This window comes from Balaenoptera ricei, chromosome 8, assembly GCF_028023285.1.
Source record: "Balaenoptera ricei isolate mBalRic1 chromosome 8, mBalRic1.hap2, whole genome shotgun sequence".
Taxonomy (NCBI): Eukaryota; Metazoa; Chordata; class Mammalia; order Artiodactyla; family Balaenopteridae; genus Balaenoptera; species Balaenoptera ricei.
The window spans coordinates 18,761,321-18,785,554 of NC_082646.1; the positions used below are offsets into that span (position 1 = coordinate 18,761,321).

At 51.7% G+C, this 24,234-nt stretch overlaps 1 protein-coding gene across 1 annotated transcript in view; it reads right to left on the bottom strand.

Annotated features, from left to right (window-relative positions):
- Nucleotides 1–231: 231 nt before the first annotated feature.
- The window catches only part of LOC132369634 (neural cell adhesion molecule 1-like), a 34,603-nt gene continuing 10,600 nt past the window's right edge, over nucleotides 232–24,234 (bottom strand). Inside the window, 7 exon segments of the mRNA XM_059929322.1 lie at nucleotides 232–405; nucleotides 1,853–2,246; nucleotides 2,249–2,658; nucleotides 3,648–3,764; nucleotides 4,972–5,179; nucleotides 14,993–15,173; nucleotides 18,577–18,701. Of these exon segments, the coding sequence (XP_059785305.1) occupies nucleotides 285–405; nucleotides 1,853–2,246; nucleotides 2,249–2,658; nucleotides 3,648–3,764; nucleotides 4,972–5,179; nucleotides 14,993–15,173; nucleotides 18,577–18,701 (1,556 nt within the window). The 3' untranslated portion in view covers nucleotides 232–284.

Sequence of the window (24,234 nt, forward strand, 5' to 3'; positions counted from 1 at the left end):
TTTTAAATGGTTTCAGGGAATGGAGAGTCCTAGTTTGGCTGTGGGTTTCACCTTTTTGTCTCATTTTCTTACAAGTGAGTGCGCAACAAAGGAACCCTTTCTACAAATCTACAAAAAGGAGATCCCACGTTGATCTGCTTAGTTTTTTTTTTGTTTTAAAGGCAAAAGACACTAGAGGAATGAGATGTGTGTGTGTGTGTGTGTGTGTATGAGATATTGGAGATGCTCTGGTGAAGCTGTTGTGTCACTTTTTATTTTGATCTTTGCTGGTGTCTCGTCACCCATCATGCTTTGCTCTCGTTCTCCTTTGTTTGTGTGGCATCGTTGGGGACCGTCTTGACTTCGGCTGGCGCTGGCTTCGTTTCTGTCTCCTGGCACTCCGGCTTTGCTTCTACAGGACCCTTCCTGCGGAGAATCAGGAAAACAGCACTGAGACCACGGTCTGCAGTAACGCACCCTCTGGCCAGTTCCTCAAAGGGGGCTCCAGTTAGAGCACTGGTCTCCAAACTCAGCTGCACGTCAGGATCACCTGGCATCTCTAAAAATCACTGATGCCTGGGCCGTGTCCCCAGAAAGCCTGATTTAATCGGTCTGAACGTGGTGACTTTTTAAAGCACCCAAGTCGTTCTAACTTGCAGCCAAAGTGGAGAACCTCTGAATCAGCGGAAGGAGCCGTTCCAGCCCTAATCTGATGCCAGGGGCTCCAGCTTTACCTGGGGTGGTGCAAGTGCAGCAGGTGCAGCCTTTTCCTCACCCTGCATGGCTGCGGCGGCCCAGCTTGGTATGAATCATGTATGTTGGGCTCCCTGGTACTGATTCCGGAGGGCCCTCTGCAAACCACCTGTTCTTGCCTGTCCTCGCCCCCCCACCTCTGTGCTCTGCCTTTCCTGGTGATGCCTCTATGGCTTGCCCGGGCAGGGTAAGAAAATGCTCTGTTACCGAGGCAGCTTTCCATGGGAGTCGGGTGAGAGGCCAGAGTGGGCTGCCGGCCTGCAGGGGAGCTGAGTGGGGTGGAGTGGGCGGGGCTGTCCTTTTATTTTCTGACAGATTCGGGGCTCCTGGCGAGGGTCCCCTTGCTGCTCTTGGTGGCAGCACCTCCGCTTATCTGGGAGCAGCCACAGGAGCCTCTATAAAAGCCTCTGTCTGACTCTGCCTCTATCAGTCCCAAGAGTGAGAATCTGGTTTGAGGACGCACCAGAGCAGACTCAGACCCCAGCCCCAGCTGGTGCCCCTGCATCTTGGCCTCACACTGAAGAAACCTGTAAGCTGAAGGACCTGGCCTCGAACTTGGAAGACCCAGCGGTCACTCAGTGCTTGGGAGCTCTGCGTCTTCCCAGTCACTCAAGGGCAGGAGAAGCAAGGGTGGGCGTGTTGGTTGGAGTGTGACGGGGCCTTCTGGACCACACAGAGCCTCTCCCCACACGAGCCTCAGGGTCTGCCTCCTTACTTCCCGAATACCCGTGCCATTCTGCTGGGGACTCGGCCTTGCCCTGGATGACACACTGCCTGCGGGCCCCAGGGTGGCCGATCAGGGCACCTTGACCTCCTTTAGCTCACTTCCCAAGCTACGCTCATCCGTGGCCCGAATGCAAAGGCTCCTGCAGGGACGACGGACGCCACTGCTAGGACGATAAGGATACAACCTAATTAACGTGGCCTAATTAGTCAGCAGGCGGCTGCCTGCCGGGCCTGCTGCCTGTGCCCACGCTCTGCCTCGGCCCAGCCCCTGGCTGACAGTCGCCTCGGAGAAGCTCTGGAGTAGGCTGAAGACACATCTAACAGGGAGGACACAGCACAAACGCACACCACCACGGGACACCCCCCGACGACAGTGGACAGAGAGAGGCCGTACTCGGTCTTGGCTGATGCAGGAGGAACGGCGCCGTCGGCCGTGGAAGGAGCAAGCTCAGGGGCTTGTCCACTGGCCCCGGCGGCGGGAGCAGGAGAGCCCAGGGCTGCAAAAACATCCTTTGCAAGGTCAATATCTGGGGTCTTGAAGTTCCCTTCATCCATTTTAAAGTCCTCGCCCTGGGCAGGGTTTGTGGTGCTGATGGAGGCCGCCTCGCTCTTCGGGCTGGCGAGGGCCCTGGCTGCCTCGGCTGGGCTCTTCGCGGTGCCGGGCTGGGTGGGCTCAGGGTCCGGACCTTTGGTGCCGGGAGCCTCCTGCTTGGCCTGGGGGGCTTCTGGGGTGGGGGTCGTCGGTGCCACCGCTAGGGGACCGGCTGCCCCTGCCGGGGGGGGACCGGCTTGCTGGCCGGAGGGGCCTTGGGGGCCTCGCCTGCACTGGCAGGGGCGCTGGGGCTGAGCACGGCCCCCTGGTTTGCCAGGATGCTAGAGGACAGGTTGCTGGCGGCAGGGGCTGAGGTCGGGGGGTCGCTCAGGTCAACGAGGGGGGCGACCTTGGGGACTGAGGCTGGGGGCGGGGAGGTGGCGGCGGCGCCGGGCCCCTTGGAAGGGGTGGCCTGGCCGGTGGGCACAGAGTTTGAATCAGGGGTGGCCGTGGCCATGGGGGCGATACTGGAGGTGAGGGTGGTGGTCTCACTGGTGGGGCTCTTCTGAGCAGTAGCAAAGGTTTCGGTGATAGTGTCAGAGTTAGCGGTGATGGTGGTGACAGAAGGCAGCATGTCCTCAACAGTGGCTGTGGTGTCAGCAGGCAGCCTGTGGGGAGGACAGGAAGTAGAAGAGATAGACGATGAAGCTGAGACGGACAGAGAAGCCGGGAAGGGCGGAGGCCAAGGCGGGGGCCGGGGGCTGGCATGCGGGGGACGCACAGGCATGGACATAGGCCCACAGAGAGAGGAGGACGCGAGAGGAAGCACATGCCCAGGCGGGCAGAAGAGGACACAGGAGACAACAGAGAACTCGGCAGACCAACAGGGCCTGCCACCTTCCTCCCTGCTGACTCCCCTCCCGATCTGCACGGGGTTCCCTTCCCTATGGCCCTGGCGGCCCTTTCGGACCCCTGCCTGCATCTCGACTCAGGGAGAGGCCAGCTGGAGCTCAGCGTCCACCACCGCAGGCGTCATAGGTCCCTGGGGAATTGGGCCCACCTGCTCCGGAGACGAAGAGGGCTCCACGTGGTCCCTCAGGGCTGTGGGTGGTCCAGCCAGAGATTTTGTGCTTCCATGAAACTCCATTTCCTTCAAACCCACAGGACCCATGATACCCACGTGGTCATTACCATCACAGCTGGATGTGGCTTCTGACCGAGGGTCCCCAAGGCTTCTGAGACCAGGAGAACCAGGGAGCTTTTACCAGGGCCCCAGCTTCCCTTGCCCTTTTAGGAAGAATGCAGAAAACCCTAGAATTCTTGGAAATCCTAAACAGAATCTGCTAAGCTCAGCCTCTCTCAATGAAGTTTTGTCTCCTTAAGCCATTTCCAGAATGTGTGTGTGACCTGGGCACAGGGTCTAGGGATCCCACGTACGCACGGAGGCTTTAAGGCATCCACAGCCACCCAGGTAGAATCAAGAATGCCTCGTGTCTAGGGAGAGAGTGGGGTCAGGCGCTCCTGGCCCAGCACTCCAGAATGCTGGCCTGCCATGCTCGGCGGGGAGCCGTGGGTGGGAAGCATGGAGCTGTGCGTAGGGTGATGCGGTGGGTGTGAGGCTCTGCCGAGGAGGTGGCAGCCCGACCCGCCCACGTACTCGGGCTCCGTCAGCGGCGTGGTCTCGTTGGGCTCTGTGTGTTTCCCTCCGTCGTGGTTTGGGGTCCGCTCCTCCTCAGTTCGCACCTCCACGATGGGTTCCTTGGACTCATCTTTCCTGTGGAGACAGCTCTGCTGGCTCCATCCCAGGGAGCTGGGGGATGCAGGGGGCTCCCGGGGAAGCCAGCTACAGCTCAGGCACCTGTGCCTGGCCCGAGGCTGGGGGGTGGGGGGGCGGTGGGATCCAGAACCAGAGTCAAGTGCGGCATCTCAGCCCCCGCTCTCGCTAGCTGTGTGACCTGCTCACCCATACCTCCGTTTCCTCACCTGGAAAATGGGGCAAATAACAGTTTCTACCTTGCCTAGACGTTATGAACATTAACTGAGATAATGGATATAAAGTGCTTAGCACAGTGCCTGGCACAGTTCAGTGCTCAAGTCATCTATATTCGTATACACGTAAGTATGTACGCGTATGTGTATGTGTATACGTAAGTACGAACACGGATAAGTATATGATGTATATATAAGTATACGTGTACGTATATGTACGTATGTATACGTGTAAGTATATGATGTATGTATACGTATAAGTGTATACGTATATGTAAGTACATACGTGTATAAGTATAGCTATACGTATATGTAAGTAAAACATGTATACGTATGTGTATATGCATGTACATACATGTATAAGTATATGATATATGTATATGTATACACAGTGCCTGGCATGGGGTGGTGCTAACAACTTATTTCCTTGCTCCGTCCCTTCTCGCCTTGCTCCACCTCAGCCGCACCCAGTGACAGTCTGTGAAGGTTCCTGCTATTTGGCTCAGGATCTGTTTCTCCAGAGATGCTGGAGCACATCCTCCAGGAGGACGCTGGATCGTCCTCCAGGAGGACAGGTATTTTCATCTGCTTTGTTCACTGCTGTCCCCTAACGCCTGGGGATGGTGCCGTGCCCGTAGCGGCTGCGCCATAAATATTTGTTGAATGATGGATGCATGAACGGCAGCAAGGCAAGTGTGTCTCTCAAATGCTGACTCCTCCCTGGTAGCTCCCCTCCAGGCTTAGCTCTGACAATTCCCCTCATTTTGACCTACGCAGGGATTTCAAACGTCTATGCGATTCTAGTTGTGGGGTTGGGTCCAGGTGTCTGCTTTTTAAACAGGTACCCCTGAAGACCCTGCTTTGAGAGACAGTTCTCTAATGCTCTGCTCCCCTCGGGGTTTCCAATGGGGAAGCTTGAGGTGGCTCCCTTGCTGGGTCCCAGGCCGGGGCAGAGTCTAGCACTCCGCAGCAGCGGGCGGGTCTGCACTCACGAGAAGGCGGCTTTGCCCTCCTCCATGTCCTTGCCCTTGGCTCCAGGCCCGGCTTTTCCGCACAGGTTGACGGCGATGCACATGAGCAGGCCACACTTGTTCAGGAAGTAGCAGGTGACGTCCACGACCACCAGGAGCAGGACGAAGGTGACGACGAGGATGCCCACGGTGGCGCCCGTGCTCAGGCCTGAGGTGGGGCTGCCGTTGGCTTGGTGGGGAGGGAGAGAGGGATGGTGTTGGTTAGTACACTGAGATGCAGACCTGGACCTGCCGAGCAACAGCCCTGGGGGTGGGGTAGAGCCCACAGGACGGCTGTGGCATCTGTGTTCAGAGTGATACTTTCCCTGGGGCCTTTCTACCCCCAGGTGTTGAGACAACAGGGTCTCTTTCTATCTTCAAGAGGGAGGGATGGCAGCCTCCTCTCATAGACCAGGGGACAAGGGCACAAGGCACCCACAAGTCAGGAGGAGACTGGGCACTGTGTCTCCATCCCTGCTGTCAACCCACACTCAGCTGGTCTCCCCGTGAGCCCTGGGAGCTGCCAGGGACAGGGTCCCAGATGGGGCGACAGAGGGTTCCCAGGGCTTCCTTTGGGCTTGTGGTGACGTCAGGCACAACAAGATGCCCCGTGCACCTCCGCGCTTCCTTCCCCCTCTTTAGGAGCCGCTCCAGAGGATCCCGACTTTGGACCACATCCTTCTTCATTGCACCAGGAAGACGAATGAAGCTCACTTACTCTGGAGATATGGGGGCCTCGCCAGGCCCAGAGGACAAGGTGGAAGGTCTGGGAATACTCACCATCTGGGAGCCAGGCACGCTTGGATCAGATTTCAGGAAACCCAGCCAACTCACCCAGAGATGCACGCACGCACGCACGACAGGCTCACTCACACAGGACACGTGCCTACCACAGACGGACACACATTCTCACCTTTGAGCAGCACCCAGCATCCTCGCTCTAGCTGGACTCACTTGAATGACTCAACCTCTGTGTCTTACTCCCTGGTGTCCATTTAGAATCCCCTGGGGGCCCTGGGCTATTGATGGTATCACAGAAGGACCCCAGGCTTGGCTCCATCGGGCCCCCTCGTGATGGGTGCTAGGTGCCTGCGGTGGACCCCTGACCGCTTGGTGATTCCCACCAGCATCTGGGAGGCGAAAGGCTGTGCTGGGGGAAGCAAGGACCCATGCGGAGCTCTGTGGAAGCCAGTGTGGAAACCATGACCCCAGGCTGAAAAGTGGGTACGCTGCTTCATTTTTCTTCTTCTGGAAGGACAGGGTTCCAGAAGGGCCAGCCCCATCACACCACCAGACCTTGTCTGAAGCTTCCTGTGTCCTCCGGACCCACTGGGGTCACCCAGGCCTGTTGACTGGAGGCAGGAACTGTGGCCAACACAACCTGGGTCTCACTGGGCCTTTGCTGAATCTGGGCCAGGCCCAGGGGCCTCTGGCCACATCACGTGCCAAGTAATGGAAAGAACAGGTAACCCAAGGTGACAGAGATGGGCCACACACTCTGTCTCCCTGTGGTTTGTGCTCCTGGGAGGCCCTCTGTGTGTCCCAGGGGCCCTGCTCAGGCATGGCGGGGCTCCTTCAACTGCTGTCCTATTCTGATGGCCCTTATTTCTAACTTCAATTCATGGTATAGGCCACCGGCCAGCACATAAGAGACGACCACTCACAACCTAATTCCTGGCACCCAGGGCTCAGCTGGGCCTGTGCCGCAGGAGCCTCCTAGGATCTTGAATATTCATTTTTGGCTCCTTGGGACCTTGTTCTTGCTTCCCAGCCCCTCCTCAGGCTCCCCCACTGGTCCCTTTCAACCCCACACTGAAGACACAGCCTGTTCCCCAGGAAGGCCCGAGTCTGGCAACGGGCTCCATGCTCAGAGGACCCAGCTCTGGCCACTCTGTCTCTGGCCTTTGGCGGCAGGAAACCGGCCACGGGTCCCTGCGTTCAGCTAGAGCCGGTCTTCTCCCCAGTAGCACACTGTCCACTCTGCTTCCCCGTGGTGCTCGCACATGCACACACAAAAGCAAAGAAAGACATGCAGGCCTTCCTGGTCTTCAGAATACCAAAGCTGCTTCCCTGAACAGGGAAGAAATACGGCCTTGGGCTTCCTCCCCATCCCATGACTCAGGGCTGGAGGCCACCTGACACCCGTACCCAATAGGTGTTAAGTGTCTACTTCCTGCAGAAGGAGCCTAAGGTATTTCTGTGGGGAAAGAATGTCTGTATTTTTGGACTCAAAGGCACTAACACCATGTTCTGAGGTTTATACATAAATATGGTTTTAGGGAACTAGTCATGTCTCTAAGGAAGAAAAATAAACCACTGCAAAGCTGCTCCGTGTGGGAGAAGCAGCCGTTATCCACCTGTGCTCTGGGCTCAGCAGACCCATCAGAGGGCTGCACTGCTCTGAAGGCCAAGGCCAACACCTCCAAGGGCCAGGAGGGCAACGAGACTGATAGAAAACAGAAGGTAGGGCAATGGTCTTCTCTCTCATTTGATAGAAAATTCAAATTCTTTCCCTTAGTCTAAAAGGTGCTACACGTGCTGTGGACTCTCCCACTCCTCTGAGCATCATAACTCAGGGCACTGAGCCCCGCCCCCCACCCCTGTGCTCCAGCTGGGAGCGCCTCCATTCTATCTGCTCACCACGCCCAGCCCGTTCCTGTCAGAGCGCCTGGCTGACGCCTTGCCTGGAACCCTCCAGCCCCGTCACCTTGTGGTGGCTCTTTGTTATCCTGCAGGTTCAGCTCAAATGTCACCTTCTTGCAGAGGTTCCCCCCTCCCCTGCCCCGATCTCTTATCTACTCAGGCACCTCTACCCAGTACCTACCACATTACTCTGTTTTATTCTCTTCTTACCACTATCTGCCATTTTCTGTTCATTGACATGCTTTTTATCTGGCTGCCCCGCCCTCTAGAATATCCTGGCAGGTACCCTGTCTGTCTCTTGTCTCCCCAGCATCTAGAACAACCCAACTTATAAGAAACGTTCAAAGAATATTTGTTGAACAAAGGAACAGTGTTTAGCCTTGGAGATAAGAACACTGTCTCCAAATATTTAAAGGTGTGTCACGAGAAGGAAGTAGTCTTATTCAGTGTCCCTAATGGATGGCAACTATGGAGGTAGGAGGCAAACTTGAACTCACATGAGACAGAACTAACACACAAGAACTATTTAAGTGTGGTGTGAGCTGCCTTGGAAGAGCTCCCTGTTGCCAGAGGCATTCAAGCAGAGGCTGGAAAATCCCTTGGCCGGGATACCGTAATGCTCTGGATGAGTTTCCTGCACTGGCAAGAGCCTAGGATAGAGGATGTCTTCAGGTCCTCTTCAACTCTAAGAGCCTGTCATTGCATGTGAGATGTCCTACAGTCCCCAGCACAGGGTACAGATTCCCTAATGTCCATGTCCTCCACAGTGTGTACAGGACTTTTTCCTGCAAGACAATTGGTAGGTCCCATCTTTATTCATTGATTCTTACAATTTTATCTTTAGTTGAAAAATAAATACTTTTTAGCATAATGTTTCTCCACCTGCAGCAGAATTCCTGGGGTGCTCTGTTAAGAATTCAGATTCTGGGGTTCCCCCATTCCACCAAGTCAGAATCTCTGGGGGTGAGGCTCAGGCTCAGGATTTGATGGAGCACCCCAGTGATTCTCTTATGCACCCCAGACTTTGAGGACCACTGTTTCTAAGTTTTCTGCCTGCATTACAATGAGTAACAGCTGTTCCTATGACTCCCCACCCAAGGATGAGTTGTGCAGTCTTACCTGGTGGCCCTGACCTAACTGATGTACTGGATGGATGGAGAGAGAGCAAAGACTTATCCCCAAGGGACCACCCAGTTCACCATTAAGAGTCTAGACTTCCAGAGGAAGTGAGGTACCCCTCAAGCTGGAGAAAGGATGTGCGGAGCTTTTACAAAAAACTGTAAATAAAGGAAACACCGGATGCAAATGAAAGGGTATCCAAGTCAAGCCAGCATTCATTACCTCTTGGTGGCTGTTACAGAATTGTTTAGTCCAGGAAACTAGAAGGACAAAGGTTATCTCCTGCATCCTGCTTAACATTTTACAAAAGGAAAAGAAAACAACTTCGGGGTCTATCTTTGCATGACCTTCCCCTGACCTCTCCTGGCTACCCCAACTGCACACCTGCATACCTAGAGTGCTTCTTGGGAGCAGTTCCTCCACAACCTCTGGGCTTCGAGCTGCGCTAAACGGTGGGGTTATGAAGCTGGGGCTGCCCATCCTCTGTGGTTCCTGGTCCGGGAGGTGTTGGCACTGAACACCTGGCTTGCCCGACTGAGACCTACAAGTGCCTATGCTCATAAATGCCTCAAAATGGGAAGACATCTCCCACCTTGCAGTTGAGGAGGCCCGAGTCACTGTGTCACGGGACATCGGTGCAGAAGCGCCCCCTCCTGCCTCCGACTCTCGGAACCATTAAGCTGAGGTTCTGGTTCACTCGTCTGCTTGTTCCTTCCTGGAATCTGCTGAATAGACGGCTGGTCTTGGGGCTTTCAGGAGGCATCCAACTAAGTGTGATTATAAACAGAATAGGGCTTGCCAATGAGACCCTTCTCTTAGATTCTCTCTGTCACCACGTCACTCTGTGAAGCCTCTGATATGAAGTCGTGAAGAGAGCCGTGCAATCGGGAAAACTTGCAACAGAGTTGTGGTTCTGGTGGCCCAGAGTGTGCCCCTGATCCCAAGGTGACCACCTTCTGGCTCTGCAAAGGCACTTGCCCCTCGCCCTGTCTGCTGGGGAAAGTCCAAGGAGGCGGTGACACACAGCAGCTCTTAGGAGAGCTGAGAAAACTGCATCACTCCTCATGAGGAAGGGAAAGCGATTCCTTTGGCTAGAACTCCACTCAGCAAGCTACGAGTTTGGGGTCCAATTTAAAGGGCTCTCTGGGGCAATCAAAGTAATCCAGGTACCTGTGAGGTGGAGGCAAAGGGATTTTGGCACTTTGTAGGATACACAACTATCAAATAAAATCCAAACACGCTGGTGAGTTCACATGAACTGTTATTTCCTTTAATAATGCAAAGGTGTAAACTTCATCAAGGCCTCGCTGATTATCTACACAACGTTAGCATTCTTATTAGTAGAAAAATGTGATCCAAACCTGCCGTATAAATATTCCAAAAAACGAGCAGAGAAGCCCTGTGGCGTGTCGAGACTGGGCAGCACTGAGACAGGGCGCAGGGGCAGGGCGGCTGAGCGGGGCAGTGAGCGTTCCCTCCTTCAGGGCCTGTCTTAGGGGTTCCCGGCAGGGCTGAGGGCTGCAGCCACCATGAGAGAACTCAGTGTCCGGTGGGAGCGGGCGTGCCTGAATGCTGTCTCCCGAAGGGCATCCCTTACAAACCATGGGCCTGTCTGAATGGGGCCAATGCAATGACCCCAAAGTTGCTTCAGCTGAGGCCTGCTTGGCCCAGAATGAGCTGAGGGGACAGGGTCATGGATGTCAGCCCTCCCCACACTTTGGGCCAGATCTTCAGAAACACAGACATAGGCCCTTGCCTATGGGACTGGGACCAGGGTGGGGCAGACCTCTGAGATGGGCCCTCCTGGGTTAATATGCAACTTCTGCCGAAGATGATACCAAGAGCCTGCCGGGAGTCAGGCGACAGTGACGGGTGACCTGCGTGAAGACCACCTCTCCCTCCTTTGCCCTCCTAATGGCCCTGGGATTCTACGCCAGGCCCGGAGGCACCATGGGCCTCTTCTTGATACTCTGCCTTGTGCCTAAGAACCGTGTCTGCTCCTGCTGCCGTGGTGGGACGGGAGATCGGGGATCCCGGGGGACAGGTTCATGGCGGGGCTGGAGGCCAACGGGGCTGGGGCGACAGGCGCTGCCTGGCTGAGCTGTTGGGTAGCCTGTGGCCTCTGGTGTGTGTACCTGACCCTCTAAACTGCCAGCACTGGGGACACGGGCCTGTGCCCACTGACACGGGCAGCTCTGTCCTGCAGACCATAGGATCATTTGGATTCCCAAAGAGAAAGGCTCGTCTTTGAACATTAAAAAATAACAACAGAACCAAAAAGTAAAGAAACCAAAAAGAACAAAGATCAAACTTCTGTGGAGATGCTCAGAGATGAGATATGTGGAATGATATGTGACCACAACGGAGGGGGCAGTTTTTATTCAGGAGAAGGTACCCCCGAGCTCAGACACTGACGCCCCTGAGCAGGATTCACCCGAGTCTCTACGGGGAACTTCAACAAACGCACCTCACCTCCTCTCCTGGGCATGTCGTGGGGTACCCCCAACAGCAGAGGGGAAGCTGGCTTCCACAAGAATTTTTAAAATGCCACTGAAGCCACTGACCGACAGGGGGTCGGGGCACTCGGGCAGTATGACAGGCTGGCTGGGTTCCAATTTATGGGCACTCCGGGCTGGCCCTGCCTTGCGCTCTACTGAGCACGTGTGGGGAGGGGGCGCGACTCGCGCCAGGCTCACAGTGGATGCTTCCAACCTGGGGGACTGATGCTTACGTGATAATGTGGGTCACAGTTGGGCCACATCCGCCAAGACACGAGGTCTGTGGCTGATCTGTAGCCACGCAGCAGGTATCACCCTGACTGGGAGACACGCACCTTCCAGAGCCCACAGGTGCTGGGCACGTCCTAGGGTGGCCCTGTTCACAGAGCCAGCGTCGGGTGCTGGTTATACTACCAGGACAAAAGTGCCTCCCAGGATGTTGGATCAGCCCCAGAAAATACTCAACAAATCCGAGTTCTTCCGCTGCATGGGCAACAGGGTGACTTACTTTGCCCATCATGCCAGCAAAATGCTCCGGTGAATCGCAGCGGGCTTACCAGGGGCACTTAAATGCAAGCGAAGCCAACTACTTATTGAAGGGCAGCAGAGGAGCACAGGGTTACAATGGGGACATGGGGTGACTTTAACAATCTGATGCAAGCTTTAGAGAGTACTTAGAAATCCTTCTCTGCTACATCATTTTCAGGTAAGAACCAAAAATGCAACCAGTAGCAGATGTGCAGAAACTTTTCTGTAAACCTAGTGTAATGTTTTTTTGTTGTTTTTTAAATATATATATATAGAGAGAGAGAGAGTTTAAAGAGAAGAGCTCTCAAACATTTTTATACTGCTATGAAAAAGGGGGCAAACTCCTTATGAAGTGGCACAAGAGTATCTGTGAAGGGTAGTAAGTCTGGAGGTCCAGCTTTTTCCAATTGCCAAACCTTCCTCTTCCACAGAGAGCTTGGTGGTGTGGCCATGGCAGTCCTGACAGATTCTTCCAAAGGGGGCACTGATCATTGTCATAGGAACTGGGCTTTTAGGCAAATTTAGTTTTTTGGCATTCAAGTTCCTAACAGAGCAAGAGAAGAGTCACTGCAGAGCAAAGCAATGAGACAAAGGTGTAGGACGTGGAGGAGCCTCCCAAGGTCACTGCAGGTGCCAAGCAATGGGTCCCCAGAGAGAATGTGGTTGTTTAAAAACAAATGTGGCAGTGGGGATGTCCCAGTGACGTCCAAGGTGATATGTGTGACGACAGACACAGGAAGGGGAGGGGGGAGGAGGAAAGAGAAGGAAGAGACAGAAACAGAGAAAAAAAAATAGATAAAAAGAAAAAAAAATAGGTCAAATATAGAAAATGCACGAATCAAAGGTTAATTCAACTTTGTAAATTAAACTGACAAAGGTTAGAGAAGAGTTCAGTGCGGTATTATCACCATAAGGCCAGTTCCGAAGCTCAGCAAGGCCAGAAGGAGCACAGCAGGGTGAATTCAGGAGTGAGGGGTCAGCGAGCAAATGAAACTAAAGTGAGAGAACAGAAGCCTCCACAGGCAAATACAAGAGTCTGATTAGGAAAGTGTTACCTTTGATAAGGGGAGGTCTCTAAGATGCAGTCAGGAGTCTCCCCACGGCCTTCTAGTCTCTAGAGCTTTTTACACATTGGGGTAGAGATGCATCTGATCACTGTAGTATGTGCAGCAAACTGTATGCAAGGATGGGGGCCACCTTTTCAGCAATAAATCGGACTCTTCTTCCTATTGTACAATGCCCCCACCCATAGCGCTCTTAAAGAGAATCTAGTTCTGCACCTCTCACCTCCACCACCCACTGACCACAGAATTCCACCGTGAACGTACATCTCGTAATTCAGAGGTTTTATTCGCAGGTCCCAGAGAAGTCCAACCAAGCAACCTCCTTCTAAAACCTATGCAGTAGAGCCCAAAGCCCTCTTGGGGAGGTGAGTAGCCCCTCCAACCCTCCCCTTTAACTGGGAGCCTGGGAGATTAGCCAGAAGGACTCTTGACAACTCCGGTGGGCAGGACCCGGGGGACTGGCCTTCCCAGAATTTCTGTATCTGACACACAGTGGCCCCAACTTCTCCAACCCCAGAAGCTGATGCCGCTGGCAGTACCCAGCCTGGGAACGCAGCGTGTTGGAATCACCACCTACAAAGTCTTACCTGAGGAAATAGATGCCAGGAGAAATCTGTCTCACTGCAAAGGAATCACTCAAGGCTTCTCACTCCCCCATCTCCTAAGTGCCCCATAAAAGCCGAGCAGATCTGGACACTCCCACCAGACTGTCAATTTCAGGGAAAAACTGACCCAAGAACGCAGAGAAAGAAGGCGCAGAGAATAGAGAGGGCCACCTCTATTTGGACAGCCTATGAAGCAGTCAGGAGAACATTGTTTACAGTCACAACCAGATGCCTTGGCTTCATCACTGACCACGTGACCAGTGCCTGCAGAGAGACACCCACCCTAGCCTATGCTAAGGGGCCTCCCTGTCAATGCAGAGGGGAGGACCACGGACACTTCTCATCTATGGCCGCCAACTCCCTGGGGGCCCGCACACATCTATCAGACACACACACTCATGCACAACCAACCATCGGGAAGCACACACTGATCTTACTTTGTTGCTGCTCGACTAACCCACTTCCACACACACAGCCCTGTGTCATAGTAGCCCATGTCCTTTCTGGCCTCTCTCCCTCTGGAAAGAGCAATCGTGATCACTGAGCTGATAGCTGGGGGCAGGCACTCTAGACAGGACAGGCGTAATGGAGGCCAGACGAAGGCCATCGGGAGGTTGGAGCATCTTCCTACCATACTTGGACACTGCAGAGCGTTTATGGGGACCCCTCCACTAGGCTGCAGCTGTATGTTCTATGCCCACCTCTCCTGCCTGTGGTTGGCATCTGGCTGCTCTGGAAAAGCAGAGAGGGACGATGAAGATCTCCTTCTGCTCCGAGGAATTAGGTCATTGAGGAGACTGGCCATCAGCAGCAAGCCAGCTGAGCCAGAAAGCAGAACTCTCACTTTATTCCTACACTTGAGTTGGTCCTGGATCCCTAGAGACAGATCTGCATCTCCTGGGAGAGCTGCTCCCATCCCGGCTTCTAGCAGACTGGACTGCCTTTCACGGATGGGGGTTTCCAGCGCCTACTTTCTCCACTTGTTCTGTTTCAAGTGGCTCAATTTAATCTTTGTTTCAATTGAGAGGCCCTTGGCAGAGAGGATTTTTAACTAACTAACTGGGCACCATATGTTCCTTCTCTCGGGGTTCCCACAGAGAAGAGATTTGGACCACAGTTGTGCAGGTAAGCAAGCATCAGATAGAAAGCGCTTAAAAATAGTTACGTGGTCCTTGTATGAAATGGTAGATAGCAGATAAGGTCTCGAAAAAGGATCCTTCCTCAACCAGCATCCAAAGCTTGGCTGGAGCTGGGGTCTTTCCCATCTGAGGGGTCCCACGGACTGGCTTATCATCAGTCCTCCAAGGCTGAATGACACAGGACCTTCATTCAGGAGGCTTGGCCAAGCCTTCCTGGGGGTCCAGTCCATCTCAACCTACTTACTGCACAGCTAGGTACAAAGCAAAACTAAGCTTTGCATGGGCAACCGATCGTGAGGATGGCTGTAAGCAAGCGAGTTGTCAGGGGCTGTTCAGGCACATTAGGAGGTGCGGCACTTGTGCATTAATTCAAAGCGGGAAACTCACAGAAAGCAAAGCCGTCATACCTGGGATGGCTGTGGGCTGGGCCGAGGTCCTGAACACAAAGTGAGCTGCTTTGGACTTTCCCTGCTGGTTCTCAGCCACTACATAGACCTCGTACTCGGCATTCCAGTCCAGGGACTTGAGCATGACGTGGTCACTGCCAGATGGGAGCCTGATCTCTGGTTTCCATTCGGAGGAGAGCTTCTGGGAGAAACCGGCAAGAAAGATACAAGACGCCAGAAAGCTTTAGATGAAATAGCTGCTAAGACCAGCTAACAGGAGGAACATAAGGGAGTCAGTAATGATTGGTGCAAAGCAGAAATAAAAACCAAAGATAGGACATGGTCTTTATTCGTAACCAGCCTGAAAAACCCAAAGGTAAATGATCACGCAGGTCAGGAGGTCAACCGTGCATGCCTGCAAATACAAACAGCGGCAGACTGCCAGTGTGGCATGGGGCCAACTCTTCAATGTCCTGTGCATCACTTTGAGAGCGTGCAGGGACCCAAGCTACACTCTGGAATGCTGGCCCATGGCCTCAGGATGACCTAGAAGAGTAATCCAACAACTGTGTTCCTTGTCCTGTTTCAGAATGTTGGTCACACTCAGGTGTGTGACTCACCTCCCTGACATGGGAACACTGCACAGATTCCACTTTTATTAAAAATAAAAACTATCATTTATGGAGCACCCACTACGTGCCAGGCATTGGATTAAAGGCTTTCTGCACATTTTCTCACTGCATCCCTACAACAAGCCTGCCAGCGCTTTTGCCAGGCCCTTACTAAAGCTGATGACTGGGAAGGGAGGGAGAGGTCAGGTGACTTCCCCAAGCCACATGGGCAGTCGAGCTGTGGCCAAGAGCCTCTGGGCCCAAAGCCTCTCGTAGAAGGGAGCTCAACACACATCCGCTGCACTGAACTGGATGGTCCTATTCCATGCAGTGTGACCTGGTCTCTGAGACTGGAGCTGGAGGTGTCACAGGTGTGAATTCTTCTGTCACGTCCAAGGCTGAGGTGCCCAGAGTGCCTACAAGGTACACTCAGCTCAGCAGAGCACTGCCCAGGGCATGATTTCAGGCACAAAACTGGAGTTATAGGTGCCCTTCTTTTCTCGAATGTTCTTTCCAGTTCTATCCTACACGTTTGCCAGTGAGTTTGTTCTGGGTGGGAGCCGTTGACCCATGTCTACTGGATATTGGGCTGCTCCCCGGAAGAGCAGAACATGCTAGCAGTGTCACCTGGAAGGTGGTCTAGCCCGTGGCTGAGGCTGGAGGAAGAGTTACATTCCAGGAGAGCCAGCCGTCTTCCCAGAAAAATGCTTTGTACCAGCCAAAGAGATGCCTTTAGGAATGGCAGAGCACTCGTGTCATGGCCATGACCAGTGTGGGGAAATGCTGGAAGGGGGCGCTCGTGTCCTCAGAGTCTAACTGGAAGCCGGGCTACGGCTCTAAGTTGGCTCCTGAGAGTGTCAGCATGTGCCCCATTTTAAGTTAAAACGAAGAAATTCAGCTGTTTTTGTTCTCTTTCTCTGAAAGGCTTCTTTCCTTGGCAAACATCATTACAAAAGAGAGAGCCAGAATATAAGGCAAACATTACGTTACGTAATACATATTAATAATATATAATAATAGTAATGTTCAGCAAATATTAGGATTTTGAGGTGGAAGAGAGAGGACAGCTAAGGTTGTCGAAGTCTAACATATCCCAGTGTTTTGCCCCAATTGTCTTTTTAAGGCAGGCCTGCCTGGCACAGCTGGGACGGCTCTTCTGGAACACCGACACCTGATGTGGCCTCATAAGGGAGACATTTCCAGCCCCAGCCTGCATCATAGCAGTGATTATCACAGTTACCATGTACAGAGCTTTCCAAGTGTCAAGCACATTTCAGGTTCTTTGCTTATGTTATAACTAATCTTTACAACAGCTCGATAAGCTCTCCCCATTTTATTGATGGAGAAATGGAGATTATGGAAGACTGGGTGACCTATTCAGGTCCCAAAGCTGGAATTGGGTCCCATGTCTGTTGGGCCACATCAGCATAACAACACATAATAACATCCTCCCCCCACACTGCCCACTTCCAGTGGGCTCCATGGGACCACCTGCCCAGTCCCTGCATCTTACTCCACAGCAAGGAAACCACAGGGACCTCTCAGATGGTGGTGCCTCTGGGCTGGGCCTTAGGAAAGTCAACTGAGGCTCCTCCTCCAACATCAGGCTCACACCGGACTTCACAGTTAAGTAGGAGAGGGCTGAGTGGACTGACAGGCGGCCCAGCGGCTGAGATGTGTGCCCGGGAGCGCTCTGTGCTGTACGGACTCTCCGTAAACCTAACCGGGTTAGGGCTCCCACGGCACTTCAAGCAGGGCTGATCAAAAGGCAGAGAGGGAGTAAGTCAAACTTCCTGGGAAAAGCCTATTTGGGGGGCTACCTGAAGAAAGAAAACTCCTCTCAAGTTCATTATTTTCTACGGGCAAGAAATCCTAGCAAGAGGCTATTTCCAATGCTCAGAGGCTGCCTCTAAACCTCGCAGCAATTGGTTGTGGAAGGCAATGGCCAAGGGTCATTCTAAAACCAAAAAAAACCGAAAAACCACAATGGGATGATCTTCAGTTTGGGGGTCGGGGATGACAGGTGGAATGTCAGAAATCTTAGATGGGTGGTGGGCAAATCCAGAAGAAAAGGCTTAAGGCCAGGCTCACTGGTAGCCGGACAGCAGGGTGACAACAGCTCAGGTGGGCTGCACGAGCACTGGGGGTGGGGCAAGGGAAGGAGCTGGTTTAGGACCTGAGGCAGTCCAGGCCGGGGGCTAAGGACCCCATCTCTTCAGGCACACAGACCTGGATTCAAACCCTGGCTGCCTGGCTGTATGAGTCACGCGGTCACTGACTGCATAAGCCTCACTTACTTCCTCCGTAAAGTGGGGATAATCATTAAGACCAACTTCGTAGGGTTCCTGGGGAGAAGAAAATGCATGTGATCATGGGCCTGCATGCCTGGCCTATGATACACACTTTATCCAAGTGGGATTATCAGATATCAGTATGTTATTTGCAAAAAGTACTGGGTGATGGCAAGATAACTTCGTAGAATAATTTAGGAAGCAGAAAAATCAATCATGGTATGGATTTGTCGTCACCAAAATCATTTTAGAGGTTTTAAAATGGTCTCAGTGTGTTTATCCATGCTATATGTAGCACAGAGGACCATATTCAATATCCTATGATAAACCATAATGGAAAAGAGTATTAGAAAAAGAATGTATATATATCTATATATAGATATATATATAGATATATATATATATATATATATGTATAATGGAGTCACTTTGCTGTACAGAAGTAATTAACACAACGCTGTAAATCAACTGTATTTCAATTAAAAAATATAAAATAGGGGACTGAAAAAAAAGTGGTCTCAGTGTAGACATGATCTAAAGGCTGCAAGTCAATCCTGGAATGTAAAACCCTAACCTGGACCCAGGAGCCACCTACCAGGCACAGAGGCCGCCCCTGCCCCCCTGGGCTTTGCACGCTGCTGCTCCAAGAAGGCAGGTGTCAGGGTTGCCGGGTGGTGTGAAGCCCGGGAAGGAGGCCACTCACCGCTCGGTACTTGACCAGGTAGTGTCGGATCGGGGAGCCGCCGTCATCCTGCTTGATCAGGTTCACCTTAATAGAGTTTTCATCCTCTCCCATCTGCCCTTCGAGCTTAGGTGCACTGGGTTCCCCTGAAACAGCCACGTAATTCGCATGACATTTTCATCCACAAAATGAAAATCCAATCCATCAGAATGGGATGTAGTGATGGGGTGGGGCTGGCCTCTTGCTTTCTCAGCAATTCCAATGGTTAAAAAGCAATGCAGGGCTTCCTTGGTGGCGCAGTGGTTGAGAATCTGCCTGCCGATGCAGGGGACAGAGGTTCGAGCCCTGGTCTGGGAAGATCCCACATGCCGCGGAGCAACTGGGCCCGTGAGCTACAACTACTGAGCCTGCGCGTCTGGAGCCTGTGCTCTGCAACAAGAGAGGCCGCGATAGTGAGAGGCCCGCGCACCGCAATGAAGAGTGGCCCCCGCTCGCCGCAACCAGAGAAAGCCCTCGCACAGAAACAAAGACCCAACACAGCCAAAAATAAATAAATAAATAAATTTATTAAAAAAAAAAAAAAAAAAAGCAATGCATAGGGCTTCCCTGGTGGCGCAGTGGTTGAGAATCTGCCTGCTAATGCAGGGGACACGGGTTCGGGCCCTGGTCTGGGAGGATCCCACATGCCGCGGAGCAACTGGGCCCGTGAGCCACAACTGCTGAGCCTGCGCGTCTGGAGCCTGTGCTCCTCAACAAGAGAGGCCCGCGCACCGCGATGAAGAGTGGCCCCTGCTTGCTGCAACTAGAGAAGGCCCTCGCACAGAAACGAAGACCCAACACAGCCATAAATTAAAAAAAAAAAAAAAAAACTATAGCTCTCACACGTGCACCCCCAATAGCAAACTTTAAAAAAAAAAAAAAAAAAAGCAATGCATATAAAACTTTGAATTCCAGTTGGATGCCTCAGACTTAGCCCAAACTGAGAACGCCTTTTGGGAATGTTCTGGGAAACTGCCCTCCCTACTAGCATAGTACTTTCACCATTTTAGAGAGAAGTGTTTTTTTTTCTGTCATGTGCTTGTATTTTCTTTTAGCTGCTCTTACAACTGCAGATTTAACTTTTATGAACCTGGTACATTTTGAGGAACAGCCTGAAATATGGGAAAATGTAAGCATTTAAGGAGAAAACTTACACCCATCAAATAATTTTTCAAAGCAGCCCAGTTTTTTTCCCCTGGATGTATGATTCATCCCAGCAGTCTAATCCCTAACTGGGGTGGAATGATGCTGCATTCTTGTGACCATCTTTGTATGAATTAAATTTTATTACTTAGATTCATTAAAAAAAATAACGAGTTTCCAGTTGTGATTAAGTAAAGCACGAGTTGCTGTAGGCAAGTTTCTTGTAAGTATCCTGCATTTGCGGCTCAACAGCCTGAGTGATAATCCTTGGTACCTTGTATTAATGGAACGATCATTAAAGTCTTTTTATTTGTGAGAAGAGAGAGGGAAATATGTCTTTAGCATTTCTCAACAGAAAAAAGTCAATGTTTCTCTTTTCCTTGCAGTATAACTCTGAATCCAAGGTCGAGAAGAAAGATAAGCTTGTATGTGACAAACTAGATCTGTTCTGTTGCCTGTGCTCTGAACCTTTTGTAAAAGAATGTTGCCTATAGCCTGAAATATACAGGATAGCCTGTTCTCAGGACTCTGACCTTTAAGAGTCCATTCATATAGAGATAAAAAGTTGCAGAACAGAAAATAACATTTGTTTTATTGGAGGTTTACAGGAACATCCTGCCCTGACCTATGTAGATATCTGCAAGAACAAAGGATTCCACCACTAAGAAGTTTGCACAACTAACCACGCCCTCCCTCACCTTGCCTTTAATAAAAGTGTTTTGCTGAAACCCTTTGAGAAGTTCGGAGTTTTTTGGGCAGAAGCCATCTGTCTCCTTGCATGGCCCTGCAATAACCTTTCTCTGCTCCAAACTCTGATGTTTTGGTTTGTTTGGCCTCACTGTGTGTCAGGTACTCGAAATTTGTTCGGTAACATGGGTACTAAAAAAGATATGGACACTTCTACTCTGAAACCTTCCAGCTTTCCAAAATGAGTTCACTTTTTTTTTTATAAACATCTTTATTGGAGTATAATTGCTTTACAACGGTGTGTTAGTTTCTGCTTTATAACAAAGTGAATCAGCTATACATATACATATATCCCCATATCCCCTCCCTCTTGCATCTCCCTGCCCCCCTCCCTATCCCACCCCTCTAGGTGGTCACAAAGCATGGAGCTGATCTTAACACTGCCCCTGGATAATGTCAGCCCACAGGGTGCTAATGGCCCCGGAAGCTCCTCAGAGCAAACACAGGATTAATGTCAAAAATTCCTCATTGGGGAAACCAAAGTGCCAGCGCAGCTCAAAATCTTTTAATGTCGTGCCTGCAAAATGCCCCTTCTTAATAAACCGGTAAATTTTCCAGCCTGGCACAGCCAAGCCTGGCTAATTCTTTTTAGACAACCAAGAGAAAACTCTAGCTTCAATTCTTTTAGGAAACTATTGGCCTAATTAAGCCCAACAGCCAGAATGCTAAATGCAAATCTTAGTCCTCCAGTAATTTAGCTCAAGCAGCAAAGCTACTTTCCCTTTTCTTGTTCCCACTAAGTATTTTGTCATCATGAATTGAGAATAATAAAAATAAACCGACGCCGGTAAATGTAACTCCAGACAGGGTACTGGGTTGTATGGAAATCTATGGGGCTGACATTAATAAAATTCTGTTTAATACATTAAAATAGTATTTTATAGGAAAATTTCAACATGTGCCACAGAGAGGAGGCATGCTGAACCCATTGACATTTAGCTAACAGAATTTTAATAGACTTGAGCTGGCCTAGGAAGGAAGAAAAATAGGAAAGAAATGCCAACCAGATGACTCTCTAGAGGATAATTCATTTTGGTTTTATGTGACATTAAATATCACTTCCTCAACCAAGGTTAGAACCTGCATTAGGCTTAACAAAGCAATTTTCACCCATTCCCAAACTCCATCGTCATGGTTGCCAGATCAACCCCAGGGTCTGGGGCACTGCTACCAACCATTCTAACAAAAGCAAGACAGTTCCCTGTGGGTGATGCCATTTTCCATTTCACGAAACACTGTTGGAACTTCTGTCCTCTTGGCCGAGTCTGACGGCTGGCTTGATTTCACCTGGTCCACGGCTATCATTGGCTATCGCTCTGGATAGAAGCTCTGCAGCTCTGAAGGCAGATTCCCTCCAGCGGGGCAGGTCGAGAGCCCTCAGCCCTGGTTACTCAACTGATTAGTACTTCACAGGGCAGGGAAAGCAAAGTGCTCTCCAACCCCCAAGTGACCAGAGTCTTCAGAGTATTTCTCTCCTTCCTTTGTTTTTCTTCTTCCCATCCCCCTTTTCCTATTTACCTTCTTACTCTTCTTCCCATTTTCCTTCTCTTAAAACTGCCCATGGGGGAGGGGGCAAGATGGCGGAAGAGTAAGACGCGGAGATCACCTTCCTTCCCACAGATACAGTAGAAATACATCTACACGTGGAACTGCTCCTACAGAACACCCACTGAACGCTGGCAGAAAACGTCAGACCTCCCAAAAGGCAAGAAACTCCCCACGTACTTGGGTAGGGTAAAAGAAAAAAGAAATAACAGAGACAAAAGAATAGGGACGGGACCTGCGCCAGTGGGAGGGAGCCGTGAAGGAGGAAAGGTTTCCAGGCACTAGGAAGCCCCTTTGTGGGCAGAGACTGCGAGTGGCAGAGGGGGGAAGCTTCGGAGCCACGGAGGAGAGCGCAGCCACAGGGGTGCGGAGGGCAAAGCGGAGAGACTCCCGCACAGAGGCTCGGCGCCAACCAGCACTCACCAGCCCGAGAGGCTTGTCTGCTCACTCGCCTGGGCGGGCGGGGGCTGGGAGCTGAGGCTCGGGCTTTGGTGCTAGCTGGGAGGGAGTCCGGGAAAAAGTCTGCAGCTGCCGAAGAGGCAAGAGACTTTTTCTTGCCTCTTTGTTTCGCGGCGCGCAAGGAGAGGGGATTCAGAGCGCTGCCTAAACGAAATCCAGAGACGGGTGCGAGCCACGCGGCTATCAGCGCGGATCCCACAGCAACAGGGGTGCAGAGGGAAAAACGGAGGGATTCCCGCACAGAGGCTCAGCGCCGAGCAGCGCTCACCAGCCCGAGAGGCTTGTCTGCTCACCCGCTGGGGCAGGCGGGGCTGGGAGCTGAGGTGCGGGCTTCGGTCGGATCGCAGGGAGAGGACTGGGGTTGGCGGCGTGAACACAGCCTGAAGGGGTTGGCGTGCTGCGGCGAGCCGGGAGGGAGCCGGAGAGGAGGTCTGCAGCCGCCGAAGAGACAAGAGACTTTTTCTTGCCTCTTTGTTTCGCGGCGCGCAAGGAGAGGGGATTCAGAGCGCCGCCTAGACGAACTCCAGAGGCGGGCGTGACCCGCGGCTAACAGCGCGGACCCCAGAGACGGGCGCGAGCCGCGGCCATCAGCGCGGACCCCAGAGACTGGTAGGAAACGCTAAGGCTGCTGCTGCCGCCACCAAGAAGCCTGTGTGCGAGCCCAGGTCACTCTCCACACCGCCCCTCCCAGGAGCCGGTGCAGCTCGCCACTGCCAGGCTCCCGTGATCCGGGGACAACTTCCCCGGGAGAACACACGGCGCGCCTCAGGCTGCTGCAACGTCACGACGCCTCTGACGCCGCAGGCTCGCCCCGCCTCCTCCGTACCGCTCCCTCCCCCAGCCTGAGTGAGCCAGAGCCCCTGAAGCAGCTGCTCCTTTAACCCCGTTCTGTCTGGGCGGGGAACGGACGCCCTCAGGCAACGTACATGCAGAGGCGGGTCCAAATCCAAAGCTGAACGCTGGGAGCTGTACGAACAAAGAAGAGAAAGGGAAATCTCCCCCAGCAGCCTCAGAAGCAGCAGATTAAAGCTCCACAAACAACTTGATGTGCCTGCATCTGCTGAATACCTGAATAGACAACGAATCATCCCAAATTCAAAAGGTGGACTTTAGGAGCAGGATATATTAATTTCCCCTTTTCCTTTTTTTGTGAGTGTATATGTGTATGCTTCTGGGTGAGATTTTGTCTGTATAGCTTTGCTTTCACCATCAGTCCTAGGGTTAGGTCCGTCCATTTTTTTTTTTTTTTTTTTTTTTTTACTTAAAAAAATTTCTTTTTCCTAATATATGCTTTCTTAATAATTTTTTCCGTATTTTCTATTTTTAGAAATTAAAAAATTTTTTAATAAGTTTTTTCATATTTTTTATTTTAAAAAAATTAAAATTTTTTTCTTAAAAATCTTTTTCTTATTTTTTACTATAAAAAATTAATAAATCTATTTTTAAAAATTAAAAAAAAAATTTTTTTGAATACACTTACTCTTAATAATTTTTTTTCTTATTTTTTATTATAATAGCTTTATTTTGTTTTATCCTCTTTTTATCTTTCTATTTTTTTCTCCCTTATATTCTGAGCTGTGTGGATGAAAGGCTCTTGGTGCTCCAGCCAGGCATCAGGGCTGTGCCTCTGAGGTGGGAGAGCCAACTTCAGGACACTGGTCCACAAGAGACCTACCAGCTCCACGTAATACCAAACGGCAAAAATCTCTCAGAGATCTCCATCTCAACATCAAGACCCAGCTTCAC